This window comes from Aulonocara sp. 'chitande type north' Nkhata Bay, linkage group LG15 (assembly GCF_057382095.1).
Source record: "Aulonocara sp. 'chitande type north' Nkhata Bay isolate Kocher_YH1m ecotype deep benthic linkage group LG15, A_spYH_male_GT1.1, whole genome shotgun sequence".
NCBI classification, from domain to species: Eukaryota; Metazoa; Chordata; class Actinopteri; order Cichliformes; family Cichlidae; genus Aulonocara; species Aulonocara sp. 'chitande type north' Nkhata Bay.
Window position 1 is genome coordinate 17,933,658 of NC_141358.1, and position 18,601 is coordinate 17,952,258.

Genomic DNA, 18,601 nt, shown 5'->3' on the forward strand with positions numbered 1-18,601 from the left:
AGCCCTGCCAGTGTAGCAGAAATGATGACGGATGATGATGCAGCAGCAGCCGTTCTTCTCTGCGTGAGTAGCTTAATGTTGTTCGTGTGTAATTTACGTTCAGTAGGCTAACCACGTTATTACATTAATGCATGTAAGGTGAACTAGAAAACACCGTCGTAGTTACATGCGGCTGTCTTCTTGTTTGATGGCAGATACTCCCTTCACCCTGGCCAAAAAGGCTAAAATGCCCAAAGAAAAAGTGGAAAACAGCTGAGAGGTTTTAGGACAAAGTTTGTGTTTTTCCATTGTTTAAGCACTGCTTCCAGCCAAGAGTGATACCATATATGCCCTATAGCTGCAGAGAAGACCAACATTGTTATCTTTTTACAAAAAAACCAGCTAAACATGAGAGGTTTTTGGACAAAGTTTGTGTTCTTCATTCTTTAAGCACCGGTTCGAGCACCGTTTGAGCACCGGCACCGTTTCAAAAGTACCGGTTTGGCACCGGTAATAGCACATTTTTGTCCTTTGCGCCTATCAAAAATCTTTAATCGTTTTAGTTTTTTTTCCTCTCCTCAATTTTTCCACTGAAAGTTTCTCATCATACCTGATGAAGACTCCAGTCTTTCCAGTTTGCTGACCAACCAGTCCAATTTTCGGGAAAACTGGGTACAGTTGTTCCGGTTTCCACGAATCAGTGCAGCTTAACAAACAACAAAGATTTCAAAAATAAAATATTAATATTATAAAAGTGCATTCCAGCAGCAGAATATCAGGTGAGTGGATACTGCAAACAATTTGACTTTGACTAATGAATAAGCGTCAGGTTTTCCTGATATGACATATGTGCATATGAAAACTCATTAAATCTGAATAGAAAATACATGAGAAAAATTGTAAAGGCACTATTAAACCAAGACCTCTATCCCCCATAAAAAGTTGAGGTGTATTCTCTTGTACCATCCTCTACACCGGTGGGTGACATTAAGAAGCCTCTTTATCAATATACTGTCTCATTTCTCACCATTTAGATTCTGGGACAGCAGACGGATAATGTCTGTGAAACACTTTAACAGCACTCTGTGCCGAAGGAATACTGATGGGTGTCTAATCTCCTTTAATTCTGCGCTCTCAGCCAAGCTATAGTTCAAAATGAACACATGGCTAGATCCACAGTTTGAGTCGAGGGCAAGGATATTCACTGTGACTGATGTGAATGTAAAATTCAAAGGTCAAAGACAGGCAGGAGAACCTGGGGCTGCACAGACTACAGGCTTTAAACCATGGTTACATAATCATACAGTGTATTAAGATATACTGTAATATTGCTAAGGCTTTAATGAAGACATCAATTTAAAGTGAAACGATTTGTCCCACTGAGTCCAAGAACAATTTTATCTCATTAAAGAAATAAATAACAAACAAGGAAAAAAGTAGATTGTTCAGTCAGAAAATAAATGTGACAAAGCAGCCATATTTATTTTATTAATGTGTTTGTCCATTTTAATATTATTCAGTTTTTGCACACAGGACATTAGAATGTGTGCCTCCTTCAAGACATCTGGAGAGCTAATCACGAAGACTGCTTCAAGAGTAGAAGGCTGTGTTAAAGAATAAAAGCGGTCACACCAAATATTGCATTTCAAGCTCATTAGAATTGCACAAACTCTGTTTTTCCCCTAAATAATGTATTTCCACATATTTTTAGACATGTTTCAATAAGCTGCTATACCCATTTCCTAGCAAAATATAAAAAAGAGGAGTGAATCAAGAAATGTGCATAATTACTGTACATCTTGCATCTTGTGTATTATAAATACCCACTAAAGTCTAGAATAATGCAAACCAGCCAATTAGAACATCGTTATTTCAGATGTTAGACTTACATCTGCATTTTTGAATGTAGCTTGGTGTAGACACACAGTAGAGGAGGTTGCACATCTATAACTCTAGGAAAACTGGGCAAACTTTACCTGCTTAAGTTGAGTAATGTCTCCACACTAGTAAAAATCTCTACAACAGGTGGCCATTGTAAATAGTGGTGGGATGTTTTTATGTTTATCTTTAATACACAGCCTGACTTAACTTCTGGGGATCGTGACTTTTTAGGGCTTCCAGCCAGGATATCTGGGTAGCAGAAATGCATGCTAATTTAGCCTCAAATAAGCTAATTAAATTGACATTTTCATCAGATTACAGCTGATGACATGTAGACTTAATTTTTGCAAATGAAATCCCTCTCTTCATACGAGTTTGTAAAGATCATCAATAGTATAATACAGTGAGGCTCATGGAAAATTCCTGCTTGGGGTGATATTGATGTCCATAATCTCATCATTTAACAAGCACACTGCCTACTTGGACAGATAACAGACCAATAAGAGAGAGAAGGTCAGAACAAACAAGGCCCCGACACAATTCATCATGCAAAATCTGCTACGCCATCCTGAGGGTGACCTCTCTGTGGGGATGGCTAGAGTGTACTCAGAGGAGTGTATTTGTGGGTTTTGAGCACGTGTGTTTGTGTGTAATGTGAGGAAGTACATGTAGGGGAGGTGGTGATGATTACAAAGGCAGTCAAGGTGAGCCAAGTGGAAGCGGTTGATGGGAAAACTCCAATGACAGGAAAACAAAGTACCCAAGAGAAAGCGGTCTGAAATAAAACTTTTCAGGGTCAGTGTGAGGCCCCGAGAGAATCAGATAATGCCAACACCTGCGATGGCTGGCATTTTGTTAACGATGCCATTTTGCCTTCAAATATTCAGCTCGATGCTCTATGATTATATCTACACTGCTTTCAAAACACTCGTGACCTAGATGAAAGCGAAGGCAGACAGTAAGACTGCAAATGTCATGTAAGTGCTGTGACCAGCTTTGAACTGCAAATGTTGAATGAAGGAAGGAAGGAAGGAAGGAAGGAAGGAAGGAAAAGAATGACATTAAGTGTCAATTAAATGATGCGACCAGCTGCTAACTCCAGATGTGGAGTGAGAATGTGAACAACAAAAAAAGTGAGGAAGTGAAGACAGAAGGGAGTAGAAAAAAGATAAAATAAAGAAGGTGGGAAGCGAAGGAAAGGAAGGAAAGAAATGACGCATTAAGGATGATCTAAAAGCTACAATATGGAATACAGGAAATAAGGGGTGGGGGGTTAGTGAGATGAGAAACATAGAAGAGAAGGCAAATTCAGTCAATGAAGACACTGAAGGAAGATAAATACTACACGTCTACCCTGAACCAACAGCTGACAGTGTTTTTAAAAAAAAAAGAAGAAAAAAACAAACGATGTGGATATTTCATGTGATCCATCACTCAACTGTTTACCTAAGAGTTCATAAAGCAGGTTGAGAATGTCCTTCCACGCTGCGCCAGCTTCCTCCCCAGCCACCTCCCCGAAGTGGGCTGCACTGTCGTACAGGTTCATTCGATCAATGCATTTGGACAGAAGACTCAGCATACCCTGAGAAAAATAAAAGATATACACATAATTATTGTGTATTCTTTTACAAGAATTGATAATAACTGAATAGCAAGGAGTTAAACAAATACAGATGATGAAAGATTAATAGGGACTCATTAAAATACATTAAATTTATGTAACCAAAGTCGAAACATACATTCATTTAAGAACCTAAGGTTTTAACCACTTTTTCCCCCCACACACACACACACAAAAAAAAAAAAAAACACTTCCTGCATAGCATCATCTAAATGAGAAACATCAGTGTATGAGAGGTTTTCTTTTTGCATAGAAATTAATCACACCACCCACTCTCACCTCCTCTTTGAAGAGGTCCTGACGTTTGATGAGTGAACGGAGAAGACACTGCTTCTCTTCATGCTCCAGCTCAGAATCGGGCTGCTTAAAGTACTCAATCAAATCATTCAGTGTCTGTAGCACCTCTTCAACGTAACCGGCCACTGCTGTAGACTCTCCTGCTGCAATGCTGTCCAAAGCTCTGGGAGGAAAAAAAGGCAGAAAAGACAGAGAGGGTGGATCAATGTGTAACATTTTACAAAAATTTAGTGTGGAGTTTTTGCTAGAAGCAAAGAGGACCCTCCTAGAATTACTTGATGAAGTTGGTAAAGAGGAACGTGGTGTTACGGATGATGCGTGCAGCCCGAGACTCCTCATGTTGACAGCGCTGGAGGATGAGCCCGTCATCCATGTGGCCCTCAGAATGTAGGCAGGCCTAGCAGGACAAACACAGATGTGAATATTAATTTTTTAAACTAGGATGCAACAAGATGCCAGTAACCTGCTGGAAACTTCTGTCCTGTCAGACTTTTGAAAACTAATCTGTGTAATATCTCAAATATTCTAAAATAAAACCTAAAATAAACAGGTGTAAGAACGAAAAGCATATATGTAATCACTTTTTGTGATGTGCCAGTCTTCTATGGCTAGTGAGTTTACAACACCGATGCTCAGTGAAATCTGACTTACTGTAATCAAGCAGCCTAATTAAAAAAGACAGGGGGGGTGGGGGGAGGATTTAAGTGTAAACCCACCACCCGTCACCTCCAACACGTCTGGTGGTTTGGCATGCGGCCAAGGCTGCAAGGTCTGCCTGGCGCCAGCACGACGTGGTATTTGATGTCCCTGGACAAACGCCCGGCGATAAGCAGTGTTTATATGCCACCCTAATCCTTCTGTCTCACCCAAAACTAACTGTCACCCTCCACGTGGCCAATTATCACGTTTAAATGGGTTTCAGCCTCATGTGCACTCTCTGTGTGTCTGCAGAAAAGATGGGAGTGGAGTGTGGGTGACCACATCTGATGTATCCAAGGCTAACATTTTTAATGCATGCTCAATCATCCAGGTAAGGAAATCCCAAAAAAGATGATTCTGGTTCATCTGGATGTCGTGTTTTCTATTTTGTCACTCATTCATATGACTTTTTCAGTCTCAGCTGACTGCAGGTTTCCCCAACCTTATAAACAGTACATTTGCATAATGATTGACACTAGCACCATTGACTAACAATGGACTGTGGGGTCAGTTTCATGATCATAAATATGCATATTGTCATGACCAGTCACAGAGAGTTGGGGAATGGCTCCAATCACAACACTGTAAGATGGTGAAAGATGTGTCCTCCTCGATGGCCTCCTTGACTCACCGCTCAAACCAGCGTTCCTCTCTGTCCAGGATGTGTACCTGCTCATCATTGAAAGAGTCCACTGGCCTATAGGTGTAAATAGACTGCGGATTCCTAGCCTGATCAGTTAGCTCTTCTGGGTTGTGTCATCCGCAAACATTGTTTTCAGTTCCCAAAGAAAAACATTTGACCTGAGTTGGTTGGGTGTTTGGAAGGCCAGCCATATAGCCCACTGCTCTGACTGTGTGTTATTTGCGTATGCACTCATTGGCTTCGAGGAATGGCAGGCATTTATGGTCATGTTGTAAACAGATGGCAGCTATATATGTTGCATATTTGTATCACTACAGTATGTGCTGTGCAATAAATTATTCGTAATTATTCCTGGAGCAGTTGTTTACTCATGCTAACCATAAAAAAGAAAGAAAAACAACAACCCCAAAATAGGTGCTTATCCAACCATGCAAAGTGGACAACTGCAACAAACCCAGAGTTTTACTGTCTGTGAGTTACTTCCTAATTTCTCTGTGTAGGTTCTCAGTCATCCACATCATGGTAGTCTGAGGAGCTTAAAAAAAGAAGTTGTTGTACTTTGTGAAGTCCAGTCCCCTTCTTTTCTGCTTAATTTGCACCATTGGAGTAAAGTATCGACTGGCTTATATATTATTAGTTGGAGCAGATGAAGGGGTCAGTAGCAGAAGTGCTCTGCTCAAGAACTTCATTATACTACCTTGATTACTTTAGTGTACAATATGCTGAGATGGAGTATTTTTTCCAATAAAGTCATTTTAGCATAAACACACAGGAAACCTGGGGCCGGTCAGCAGTACTTCTTTTGTTTATTGGTCATGTGAAATATAATCAAGTGACTAACGACAGTACAGTGCGCTGTGCATATGGAGGTTGAAGAGAATTTGGTGCAAACTTATTAAAAGTTTGTCCTTGACCAATAAAAAACAGATTACCTGGCTATTTTCATAGCAGTTATTTTGACATTCAGCATGAAGAGAGATGTAATAATTAATATTTGTTATGGTCATGTTCAATTCAGGTGGGCATAGCTGCTGGTGTTGCACTTAATGGAATGGGACCATAATTACCTGTATCTTAAATATACACTGTAATTATACCCTATGAAGGGTCTGAATAAGTGTGAAGAAGATCTATTCAGCTTCTAATTTGATTCATCTAAATAAACATAAACAACGTGTATTTTATGTATTGTTTTGCTGTGACAGTCCTGCAGGGACAGAGCCCTGGTCAATTTATTTTCATCAAACAGGCAAAATTAAACTGTTCATTGAATGGTCCCATCTACATCCCAGCTACATTAGTAAAAGTTACTGCAAAGTCTATTGATGCATACTCAATCATCTAGGTAAGAAAATCCCAGAAGGCTGATTTTATTCAAGTCCAAATCCAAGTTTTAAAAGAAAGAAAAAAAAAATGCATTTACCCTTCTTTTTAGGGGACCAAGACGAGATGATTTGGCATCTGGCGCCTGGTAGGACAGCCACAGTCCTGTTGCCACATGCATGATGAAGCACACAGAGTCTCCGTACTTGATCTCTGGCACGCCCATGCCATCAATGTCCCTCTTTGGGCCAGTATCTCCCTTTTCCTGTAGCAGGAACATACACAGATTAGCAAAGAGACTCAGACAGAAATAAAATCACTCACACACACACACACACACACACACACTCACGGGCATGCATATATATAAGCCTGGAAATGTGACAAATGAAGATGTATTGTGATTAGATGGTAATCAGAGATGCCGATTGCGGAGAATGCATTCATTGGCCTGCCAGGAGGTTGCTGCCGGCCTCATTAGCTCTGCTACATTTCTGGCACAGCAGAGATGGAGCGATGCCACTGATTGCAGTCGACAGCAAGTAGCGAGAAACATATTAAAGCCAATGTTCAACATGGCGAAGCTTTGACCTTTCCAGATACAGGAAATAGCAGGCGCAGGGGGTGTGGATAAGGGATGGAGAATAAGAGGGTTATTAAACAATCTATATTCTTCTAAAGAAACATGAGTTCTAAGTAAGAGCAATGTTTTGCTGCATTGCCAGGAGTACGATAGAAAAAGACTTTGAAGTGATGCGAGTCAGAGGGAATTTTACACTGCATCCACTGGGGATAAAGGGATATCCATGGGAACAAATGGAGCTCTGTGAAGGTGACTCAGTGTGCACTTTATGTGGTTGTAGCGATTTTAACAAAGGATAATAATTTTGGATTGTTCACATATAAAAACAGTAAATCCCCCCCCCCCCAAAAAAAAGGCTGGATCTCTTCAGGTAAGGGAGGTTCAGCACAAAAATACATCTAAATTTAGTCTTTTCTCCTATTGGGTGTGGTTAAAAAAAAAAAAAAAAAAAAAAAAATCACAGCTCAACAGAAAGAAAAAATACACAACCTGTAGTTTTATCACACTCCTGTGCTACCTTCTACTGCACAACTTACACAACAGTGTGTACCAAATTCATGGGAATAAATAAAAGACTTTCCATTACTGTTTCAAGTAAACCGTGTGCTCCTCTCTCGTGGTAATATCCAGCGTCAAGTCATTATTTTTGGACTACATGCTATCAAATGAGAGCCGCACAAACCCTCAGAGTTCAACAGAGTGAGAGTGGGAGAAAAATGGATGTGCAACTGCAGGAAAGAAATGACTAAAGGCAAATAAGAGATTACAAAGTATGTATCTAAAAGAAAAACACTATCAGTGCATCATAATTATTTTTAATATTGCAGCGGTGAGGGTGAATTTATTTTTTCTCCCTAATTGAAAACAGCTACAGTATATGCAAACCAGCTGCAATTGCACATGGACAACATGACTGCCTGCTCCAACGTTTACAGTGTTGTCAACTCAGCAGCTATGAAAAGGTTATTTTATAGTGGAATGGCATGAGCTCATTAAGGGCTTACAGACTCGCTTTGGGAGTTGTTGATGAAGTAGTCAGGGTGAGATATTTTGAGTCCTCTTTTAATGAGGTTAGTTAACTAACAACATTTATTTACATCAACCCCCCAGAACGGCTTCCAGATCTTGTAACTGCCTTGCTCAAAGCGCACATAAGAGTTAGCTTTAAAACAGATAGTATACAGTGTTGTGAAAAAGTATTTGCCCCCTTCCTGATTTTGCATATTTGTGATACTTTAAAGTTTCCGATCATCAAGGAAATTTAAATATTAGACAAAGATAACCAGAGTAAATACAAACGAGAGTTTTTAAATTATGATTTTATTACTTAAGGTAGTTATTCAAACCTACGTGGCCCTATGTTAAATAAAAAAATAAAATAAAAAAAATTGTTCCCTAAACTTTTTGCACATCAAGATGTTTTTGTACAGTCGCTTTCTTATTTCTGAATCATAAGAATCACCTTAATAGAGGCAAGTGAGGCCTGCAGTTCATTAGATGTTATTTTGGGCTCTTGTGTAACCTCCTGGATGAGTCGTTGATGAGCTCTTGGATTAATTTTGGTAGGCGGGCCACTCCTGGCAAGGTTGTTCTAAGTTTTATCCATTTGTGGATAATGCCTCTCTAGCCATGGTTCGCTGGAGTCCCAAAGCCTTAGAAATGGCTTTGAAACCCCTTCTAGACTGATAGATGTCAGTGACTTTGTTTCTTAGTTTCTTTAGATTGTGACAGGATGTGTTGCATTTTCAGATCTTTAACTCTACTTCGCTTTGTGAGTCTGTTTAAGTGATTTCTTGAATCAACAGGTCTGATAGGGAAATTAAACTTTGCTTTCTACAAAACAAAACCAAAAAAAGTAGTTAATCACATTTAATTTGAGATTTAACAAAGGGTGCAATTACTATTTCGTACAGAGCCAGATATATTTTGATAGCTTTTTTCCCACATTTAAGTGTGAGAAAGACACAAAAAAAAATACTAAATCAGGAAGGGAGAAAATAATTTACAGTGTTGTGAAAAAGTATGTTTATACAGGCAAACAGAGCACTGACCTTGGAGGCCCTAAAGCAGAAAGCAGTGGCCGTGGTGTCAGACTTCACTCTGTCCTGCAGAACCAGTCCACGGTCTTCAGTCAGAGCAAGATAATGGCCAGTAGAGAGATGGCGTAGTCGGAAGGGCTGGCCCCACCGGATGTGGCTACCACTCCAGCTAAACACAGAGAACTGGTGTCACAAGCTTTGAGTGCAACATTGCCCTGAAATTTCTAGATTTGGTCATCTGTGATTGTTTTCACAGCATAAGGAGAGTCAGGCTTGGAAAATGCTTTTTCTCACATGCAGCACACGTCAGGAGATGGACTGTTTGCATTAGGTGAAGCTTGCTGAATATAGCCTCCAGGCTAGTAGTGAATTCACCCACCCACATGTGTTCATTCTCACATCCACCTCCATTGAGTAATCGCTAGAAAAAAAAAAAAAACTTTCTCAGCATTTTCTATTTTTTCCCCACCATGGAACCTATGAGTCTGTGGTGGCCAGTGCGATCCTCTATGCTGTTGCATGCTGGGGGAGCAGGCTGAGGGTCGCAGATGCCAACAGACTTAATAAACTGATCCGTAAGGCCAGCAATGTTGTGGGGATGGAGCTGGACTCCCTCAAGGTGGTGTCGGAGAGGCGGATGCTGTCCAAGATAAAGACAATGTTGGATAACACCTCCCACCCACTCCATGACATGCTGGTCAGTCACAGGAGCTCGTTCAGTGAGAGACTGAGATTACCGAAAAGCACCACTGAACGACACAGGAAATCATTCCTGCCTGTGGCCATCTCCCTGTACAACGCATCCACTTAACACACTGTTTGCTGCTACAACTACACATGTTTCTTTTCCAAATATTTATTTATAAGTGACTTATGTATGTATGTATGTATGTATGTATGTATGTATATGTATATATTGTACTATTCTTAGTTAGCGTATTGTCTGTCTTGTCTTAATGTTGGTTTAAAATGGAGCACTGTAACAAAAAATAATTTCCCCCAGGGATCAATAAAGTATTCTGATTCTGATTCTGATTCTGAACCAACGGGGGGTTGATTTGATTCTTTTGTTGCAATAACAGGTAACAGGTACTCTAAATTGAGACTGTCGACATAATTTAATATTTGAAAAGAAGTTTTTAAATTATTTTTGCCAGGTTTTCTTTACAGAAAAAACAAAACAAAACACGTTATATTAACACAGACTCTGCAGGCACAATATTTAGATCTAAGTGCTCTAGACAACTGAGTTATTTGCGTAAATTGCCCAAACTATTCTGAAAATACAAAGCTGACTTCATTCTAGGAAATGAATATCGCACCAGTAATGTAGGATTTACCATATTTCCCTTCTTCCTATTTAAAAGAATGTTCAAATGCATGTAAAAAACAACCTTGAATTGCACTACCAACTAAAATGATTTCACATATCAACTTCAGAGCAGCTCCAGTTTCTCTCTACAGATGATGCAATTTGGGAAACATTGTTCACAATTCTCCCTTAAGTCAAAAGTAGAGACATGAGCCTTAATAGTCGCACCTGTGGCACTTTGAAAGTGTACCGAGTCTGACAGGAATTCCCAGTGAGAGCTGGCAGCCGATGTAACTGGTGAAAAATTGCGTGGGTGGCCAGTTAAAGGAAAATGTGAGAGAAAGGGGGACGGTGATAGAAGAGAGGTAGTTCAAAGCGGGTGGTAAACAGAGCCTCGAATTCTGGAAACTCTGCCAGTTAATTGGTACTGACAGCTCGGAGAAGAGATAGATGAAGTTTATATATAACCTGGGAACCTATAGCCTCCCACAATTTCTTTGTATTTTGTTAAATAAAGGGAAATATTTGTAGTCATTTATTGAAACCTAAGGAAACCTCAATAGGAATATAGTATATAATGGAGAAACAGAGTTTGCACTACACTGATGTCCTCCCCCCCCCCCGCTCAAGATGATCCCACACTCCTTCAAAAATGTTAAGATCTAGGCTCAGGGGAGGCCAATCCATGTGTGTTTGTGCGTCTTTAATCCAGGTATGCTTTTCCTACATTGACAGTGTGTTTGGCATTACAGTCATGCTGAAAAGCTGCCAATCCAATGCTTTCCAGATGGTACTGTACATTTCTGCATTCATAATTCCATTAATTTTGACAAGATCCCCAAAACAACTGGCTGAAATGCAAACTCTAAACCATGACCAAACCTCCGCTATGGCTACACATGGCTGTAGAGACACACTTTGTGCCTCTCTCCTGACCATAACTGATGACAAATTGAACTAAAAATTCAAAATTTGGAATAATCACCCCTTAAGACATTCTGTTACTGATTGTTATTCTAATTATTGTGTAATTTGGCAAAGTAATTTCTCCCCATTTCCATCATTAAGAATGGCTTTGTGACAGCTGCCTTTCCACTGAGACCATTTGTGAAGAACCGTTAGTGAACAGTAGAAGGATTAACTGAACGGCCGTATTGATTTTAAGTCCTGTGTCCCCTGTTTGTGTCCAGTTACTTAAGGACATAACTTTCAGATACTGTTTATTTACTGTAGGTAATTTTTTTAGGCCGACCACTTCTCACCTCATCCAGTTTAGATAATAATATGTAATTTTTTCATGTTCTTTTATATCCCACTCAAATAAAACAATCCCTTTGTGTAATTTCTGAGATAAACATATATTATTTATTTTATTTGTGTTTTTGAGTCAGATGTTACCTGATCCTCAGTGGCTCCACTCTCCACAGTGAACGGGCCCTTGATGCTCCCTTGCCAGCCTCATAGTTAACTATTCTAAAAGCAGAAGAAATAAATGTGGGCCTCAGTTAAGTAATTTAAGTGACAGAAACAACATGAACAGTCCAACATGGTATGCTTCTGTTAAAGCTAAAAACACCCTCTGTGAACTGGATCCCGAGGGAAATCTGGCTCCAGATTAATTTGTTTTTGGAGACATTTTGATGTTCTCAAGAAAAATATCACAGTGTCTCCATATATATGATTATTCCTGCTTAAACCTTACTGTGCAGGTCAGAAAACAAGAGATTCTTATATTTTATGATAGTGACTCAGGAGGGAGAAAAAAAAACTGTTGGGTTGAAGGCTATTTCAGTGCTTCTCAATAAATAACAGCCTTGTAACCCTTCACACAGGATTACAACAGAAAGAGTTTGGATTGAAAAAGAAAAAAAGAAAAAAAAAAAAAGAGGCCTCAGGTGAATTTTCGTCAAAAGAACAAACACAAAAAAGTGGATTGAAAAGTAAATTTTGAACTCCTCCTATAACTTTAACATATGTGGTAAGTGTAAACGTTTGCAGTATTTCCTCACAGTTTAAGACAAAAAACCAAAAACTTTTTTTCAGTTTTAAAAGTGAAGCTTAAAAGTGACAACATTTTTTTAGTTTATTATTAATCATCCTCAAAACTATTTTCCCCAATGGTTAGTTTGAAAGATTTTATTAATTTAATTAATTAAATTACTAACCTCTGCTCCTCTTCACTCTTGTCTGCTCCAGGGATGGTCAGGCTCTCATCATGCCCATGACAGAGACGCATCACATGTCCACCAATTAAAAAACCTAAAAGGCAAAAAAAAAAGTTCCATTTATTCATGAAAAAGAAATCATTTATTCTAATATATGGCTGCTTTGTTTTTCAAACACCATCAGTACATTAAAATGATGACAGGAAATAATACATTTTTAAATTATAAAAAGGTGAACTTTCTTTGAAACATTAACTTAAAATTGTGAGTTTAAATTAAACAGATTTTTTTATTTAGACACACACACACACACACACACACACACACACACACACACACACACACACACACACACACACACAGAGTTGTGTTTTCACATCCTTGTGGGGACATCTAATTGACATAATGCTTTCCTTAGCTGCTTACCCTAACATTAAGCATCAAAAATGAATGTCTAAACCTAACCCTAACCTAATTGTAACCCTGACACTAAAAAAAAAAAAAAAATCACATTTTGAGTCTCAGAAATGTCTTCAAACTTGTGGAGACGGGGATTTTGTCCCCATAAGGGCCTGTTGGTCCCCACAAGTATAGTAAACTTCCAATTTTTGGTCCCCACAAAGATATGTTAACATGGTTGTTGGGGTTTTTAAGCTTACCTACTGCCATGTTACTTGATGAGCAGGTAGGCTGGACATTCCACAGGGTCTGCATGAAGGAGGCATCCACGTGAAAGTTGCCATTGGAAATAGAGAGATGCTGGAAAAGAGAAGCACAGTTACGTGGGGAACAGTTGACCTTGAGTTAACCAGCTGTGTTAGCAGCAGGAAAACAGGGACATACAACACAATTTATCAACAGTGCACAGACGAGGAAGATGTCCAAGCGCCTGGAGTTGAAAAGAGATTAAAACATGTCGTCCTTCTCATGAGAAGGACGACATGTTTTAATCTCTTTTATCACTGCAGGCCAAAGGCACTGCTCCATGTAACATGCCCAGATAATGCAATAATTCCTTTGAGATTAAAAATTAAGAAAGAAAGAAAAAATAAATACATTTGAAAAACACCTACTCCTGGTAGGTTGCATTCAGATGAAAGTGAAGAGTCGATATGAGTTTAGCTTTAAGCTACACCCAAGTAAGCATTGATGCAAGGATTTCTAACACATACAATACAGGCAAAAGGGTTTAGCAGCTGCCAATGCTCACACCCTAGAACACCATTAGGAAGTCCTTTAATTGTTCCAAAATATATTCTACAACATGAAAACAAGTCTTTACGAAATTCCCCTGAAAACATCATACTATCATACAATAATATGAGCACCAATTGAGTTTTCTTTCATTTGCCTGTATTTGTCCTAGCATGTCATTTAAAAATGTCTTAATCTGTAACAGTAGACATGCCAAGTCAAAACATCTATGCACTGTCTCTCTCAAAAACTATTTTTATCATCCTCACATTTATCCAACAAAATCACCCTGACTTGATAAAAAGACATAAATGCCCCTGTCCTAAATGACAGCAATACATTCACTGTGATGTAATGAATGACAGTAATAATGCAGTGATTGCTTTTGCATTTCTGAGGTGTCCCATTCTTCAATACCTGAATTTCCGACAAGCTACTGCAGGTACAGGCTTTACAGTATCTTTGGCAGATTTGCTTTAATTGCATATTTTCCTCCCCGAAGGACTGGTATGGCCACTAGAAGAGAGTGCAAGTCACTTTCCCATGCCAGGCACGTCAATGTCCCTCACTTTTGCCATTTCGCGCGCTGCCTCTTCCTCTGTTTCTCCTCAAATCCCCCTCTCCTCTCTTTTCCATGTAAGTTAATTGAGGTCAGGTGTATAGCTCTGCATAGTGGAGACAGCATTAACTCAAAGCTCATCAGTCAGGCGGATGCGTTTCATAAAAAACATTATTAAAAAGGACCTGCATGGGGGTGGAGGGGGCATGGGAGGGGATTCACAAGTAATCTGATTTCTAGTTCAGATAGCAAACGAAGGTTTTTTGAGTTTCCCTCCTGAATTGCCTTGTCACTCCAAAGTTGGTGGGAGTGAGACCGATATCAGGGTTATCCGAGTGCTACGAAACTTTCCAAAGTACCTTTTCAGGCAGACGGTGAACCAAAGCAGATAACTCCAGCTATGTGGGGCAAATAATCTTCAAAACAGAACCACTCTTCTTTGCATACGGCGCATTTGGTCTTTCGAGTTTAGAGGAAGACAAATCACCTCAGATATATAAAAAAAAAAAAAAGAATAATAAAAAATAAATAAATACCTGGCAGTAAAATAAGAAAGCTTCCAAAACAACAGCAGAAAATATCTGAACTAGGTGAGATTTGACAAGCAAACCACACAAAAGAAAGCGAGAGATTATACACAGAGTATCGGGAACACAAGAGTGACTCTGATGTAATCTGACTGTTTGAAGAACAGTACACATTCACGAGAGAAATCTGGAGTAAAGATGAAGGAAGAGCATCTGATTTAATGAAAACTGCTACAATTAATCTGTCATCATGTTTAAAAGCTGCATCCTCATTTTTAGTGGGTGGATAAATGATGTCCTTAAGTACTTTGGTGAACTACAGTATTTTTATAATGAAAGTTACCAGAAGAGTAAATTATGTTGTTTTCTTTTCTGCAAGCTGGTAAATGTTGCTTTGATTTAGCAAGCTGCAAATAAAATATACGCCATGTGCTTGTATATTAATGCATCGTATTTATGGCTTCCTGTGATGCTAAATAACTTCCATATCATCACAAGAAGAGGTAGTTTTGCCTAGATTATTGATAAGGTTCAGTCAAGCTACTCCTACAGTTTTACAGGTGGATAAAGTTTAACTGGATTGCAATGTCAGAATTCAATTTAAAAAAAAAAATTCATCTCTTATCCAAAGCAATGAAACAGAGTCTTGGAGATAAAACTACACAGCTTGTTTGCTTGTGACACTAGGACAAAACTAAGGAAATTTACATTTGGTGGATTATTTCTTTGTTGTAATAATGCTTCTTGGTAATGAATCCTATATGACTGGAAATGGTCATCATTTGTGGCAGAGGGGTCATTTGGTTTATCATGCATACATTAATCTCAGTCACAGGTGCGCTTCTAATGCCTTCTGCTCTTGTGAAGCTCTTTTAGATGTGACTTACTAGATATCTCTCCGTCGACACACTGACAAGAATCAGGTCGTCTCCAATGCGGACTTTCTCTCCCTCAGATCTCTGCTTGGATGCAGGGTGAATGGTCCACCAGCAGGACTCTCCTATTGACATAAATACACATAAAAATAATATTCAAATAAGTGGCAACAAGTGGAATATAAAGCTTGGGAAAATCTAGTGAGCAGTGCAGACACATACATGCCCTTTAAAATCCCTCCTGTCTTTGGTTAGATCCTGTAGAAGCAGTGGAACTGTTTCCATATGATAAATGACCTTATGCTTTAGTTCAAATGTCAAATATAGCTGTACTGTGCACACACACACACACACATACACGTGGAGTTTGAGTATTTCTCCCAATAATTCAATCTCAAAGTTAAATCAACCTGAAATGATCACTCCCAAAGGCTGAATTCACCTGAAAGCAGTAAAATCTCTGAAGTGCCTAATAGTCATACCATACCTATTGAATCTTCTTGCAGTCCGACATCAAATGACAGCTTGTCTGTCAGAGACCTTGATGTCTTCAAACAGGTCAAGTACTGGTGAGTGAAAAATGAACTAATGTTAGGTCAAATGAAACACTAAGACTAGCCATAAGAGGAATTCAGCTCATGTTAAAGTGTCTCATTAGAATACAGGGGTGAATTTAGTGTTATATAATTAGTATATTAATCAATTAGTAAGGAATTCATTCATTGATTTTCTGTTTGAAGTTATGATTAAATGCTACTGTGCAAAAGTCTCGAGCCAGGTCTTATTTCTTTCTCTTTTTTTTAATATAAAAATGAGAAAATGGGTGCAAACATACTTGGAGATAAATGATATAAAACCAAAACAGAATTTGTCCAATTCTAATAAGCTTGAAAGTCACCTTTATACTTCAACTTATCCTAAACTCTCTTAGGCAAGCTTTCATGCCTTTTCTTCAAGTAGTCTTCAGAAATTCTTCTAGAAGACGGTCGAAGGACATTCAAAGCTTCTCTTTCGATGTTGGCTGCCTTTTGTTCTGTTCTCCATTAAGATCCCACACTGCTTCAATTATGTTGAGGTCTGAGCTCTGGGGAAGCCAGTCCATGACTGATAGTGTTCATTTTGCATTAGCAGTTAATGCATGCTTTTCCTCCGCTGGCAATGTGTTTGGGATGTTTGTCATGTTGAAAAATGAAGCAGTTGCTAGTAAAGTGTTTTCCAGATGGCACTGGATGGTCGAGCAAAATCTGATGGTGCTTTCTTCGTTCTTAATTTGATCAAATTTGACAAGAACACCCCACTGGATGAAAAGTAACCCCAAACTATGTTAGAGACTCCATCATGTTCTACAAATGGTTGTAGACACTCACTACTGTACTTCTTTTCTGACCTCTTCTAATACATATTAAAACAATACTGTAAAATCCAGAATCGTTGCTCCAAGTGTCGGTGAACAGTATGTGGATTAACTGACAGGTCAGAGCCATATATCAGGTCTCTTGTCAGCTCTTTGTTGATTTTTTTAAAAGGACAGATACATGCAGATCCTGTTCATCTGCTGTAGATTTGTGTTTTGTTTACTCCTGATAAGTTCATCTTCCACTTATCCATATTCCTTAAACTTTTTAAGGACTACACATCATGCAAAGGTACTCCTAAGGCAACACCTCTCTTGGTGACCTTAGTGCAAAAAATACCATTTAATCTCTGCCAAACTGTGTTACTGTTGTTTTTTTTATTTTTGTAGATTTAGCAAAAAAAAAAAAAAGTGTATTTTTCCAACAGGCCATTAGTAACAACGTATGTAAAGATACAATTTAAAATTGGTTCTTTACCAAGTTGTGTTATGTGCAGATGCAAAACTGGTTCATCACTTGAGTTAGGTGGCTTCTTATGTTGAAATCATACTGTAGGTCATTCTTCTGAAAGTATAAGGTTCAAGGACTGGACTGAAAATGGGTGACAAAGCAGCTAAAGTCCAAAGAAAATATTTGAAAGATCTCCAGAAAGCTTTAAGAACTATTGTTCAAGACCACTATAGAAAAAAGACAGTCTTTCTTTTTGGAAATGAAATAAAAAGAAACAAGTGGTGGCTCAAGACTTTTACAAAGAATTGTGTGAATTGCAGATTATGTTTTTCCAACTTCAGTTCAATCAAAAGCAACTGAAGACTTCACAATCACGTCATGGTTCTAATATTTTTAAACACCAGGGCTTTTTCATTAAAGATTCTTTTTAGGTAGATCTAAAAGAAAATCTCCAACATAATAATACATTTACTTTACATATTAATTGGAGTCTTATATACTCATTTTTTGGTTTCTTTCTCATCAAATGGGAACAAATAATATAAAAAAAAGCAACTGTCATCAATAATGTAACAGACTTTGCTTTTCCCACATGAAGACCAATTATGTTAACTCGTGCATACTTGATAAACAGACCCCATGGTGAGCTAGGAAAATCCTTGTCCCTTTTAACTTTCTGTCATTCTTGCACATTAATACTCACCATGCCACTGAAGGAGTGGCGTAGGAGGATGGCGTGACCGTAGAGCAGGGTCCGGTGTCCACCCCCCTGACCTGCCTGCCAGGAAATAAACAGGTAATAGATTATTATCATACCCTAACACTCCTGACCTCTGAACCCTGACAGGTTAGTATCTCCCACTTTACTTCTGCATCAGTTATTAAAGTGCGAGTGGCTTTACGCTCTGTGCGAGCAAAGCATGGGACGTCCTGGATCAAATATCCTTTACTGAAGATCACCATTCCAAGTGCAAGCGGCAAAGAGAAAAAGAGGAACACAAAAAACTCCATTCACAGTCAAACAAACACACAGATAGTATCACACTCAGTAGACAACTTGCTCATTCTTGTGACAAACAAGAATAACTGTGAGGTTTGG

The 18,601-nt window shown here is 38.8% G+C and overlaps 1 protein-coding gene across 7 annotated transcripts in view; it reads right to left on the reverse strand.

Moving 5' to 3' along the window:
- ryr3 (ryanodine receptor 3) overlaps positions 1-18,601 on the reverse strand; it is a 114,271-nt gene that overhangs the window by 66,540 nt on the left and 29,130 nt on the right. For all 7 annotated transcript variants that reach the window (XM_086264738.1, XM_086264736.1, XM_086264734.1 and 4 more), the window contains 12 exons: positions 18,206-18,280; positions 16,185-16,263; positions 15,710-15,822; positions 13,202-13,301; positions 12,543-12,636; positions 11,776-11,850; positions 9,078-9,234; positions 6,544-6,708; positions 4,054-4,175; positions 3,761-3,941; positions 3,307-3,442; positions 590-685 (listed from right to left, as the gene is read on the reverse strand). In XM_086264738.1, coding sequence (XP_086120864.1) covers positions 590-685; positions 3,307-3,442; positions 3,761-3,941; positions 4,054-4,175; positions 6,544-6,708; positions 9,078-9,234; positions 11,776-11,850; positions 12,543-12,636; positions 13,202-13,301; positions 15,710-15,822; positions 16,185-16,263; positions 18,206-18,280 — 1,393 coding nt within the window. The remainder of the gene's footprint in view (positions 1-589; positions 686-3,306; positions 3,443-3,760; positions 3,942-4,053; positions 4,176-6,543; positions 6,709-9,077; positions 9,235-11,775; positions 11,851-12,542; positions 12,637-13,201; positions 13,302-15,709; positions 15,823-16,184; positions 16,264-18,205; positions 18,281-18,601) is intronic.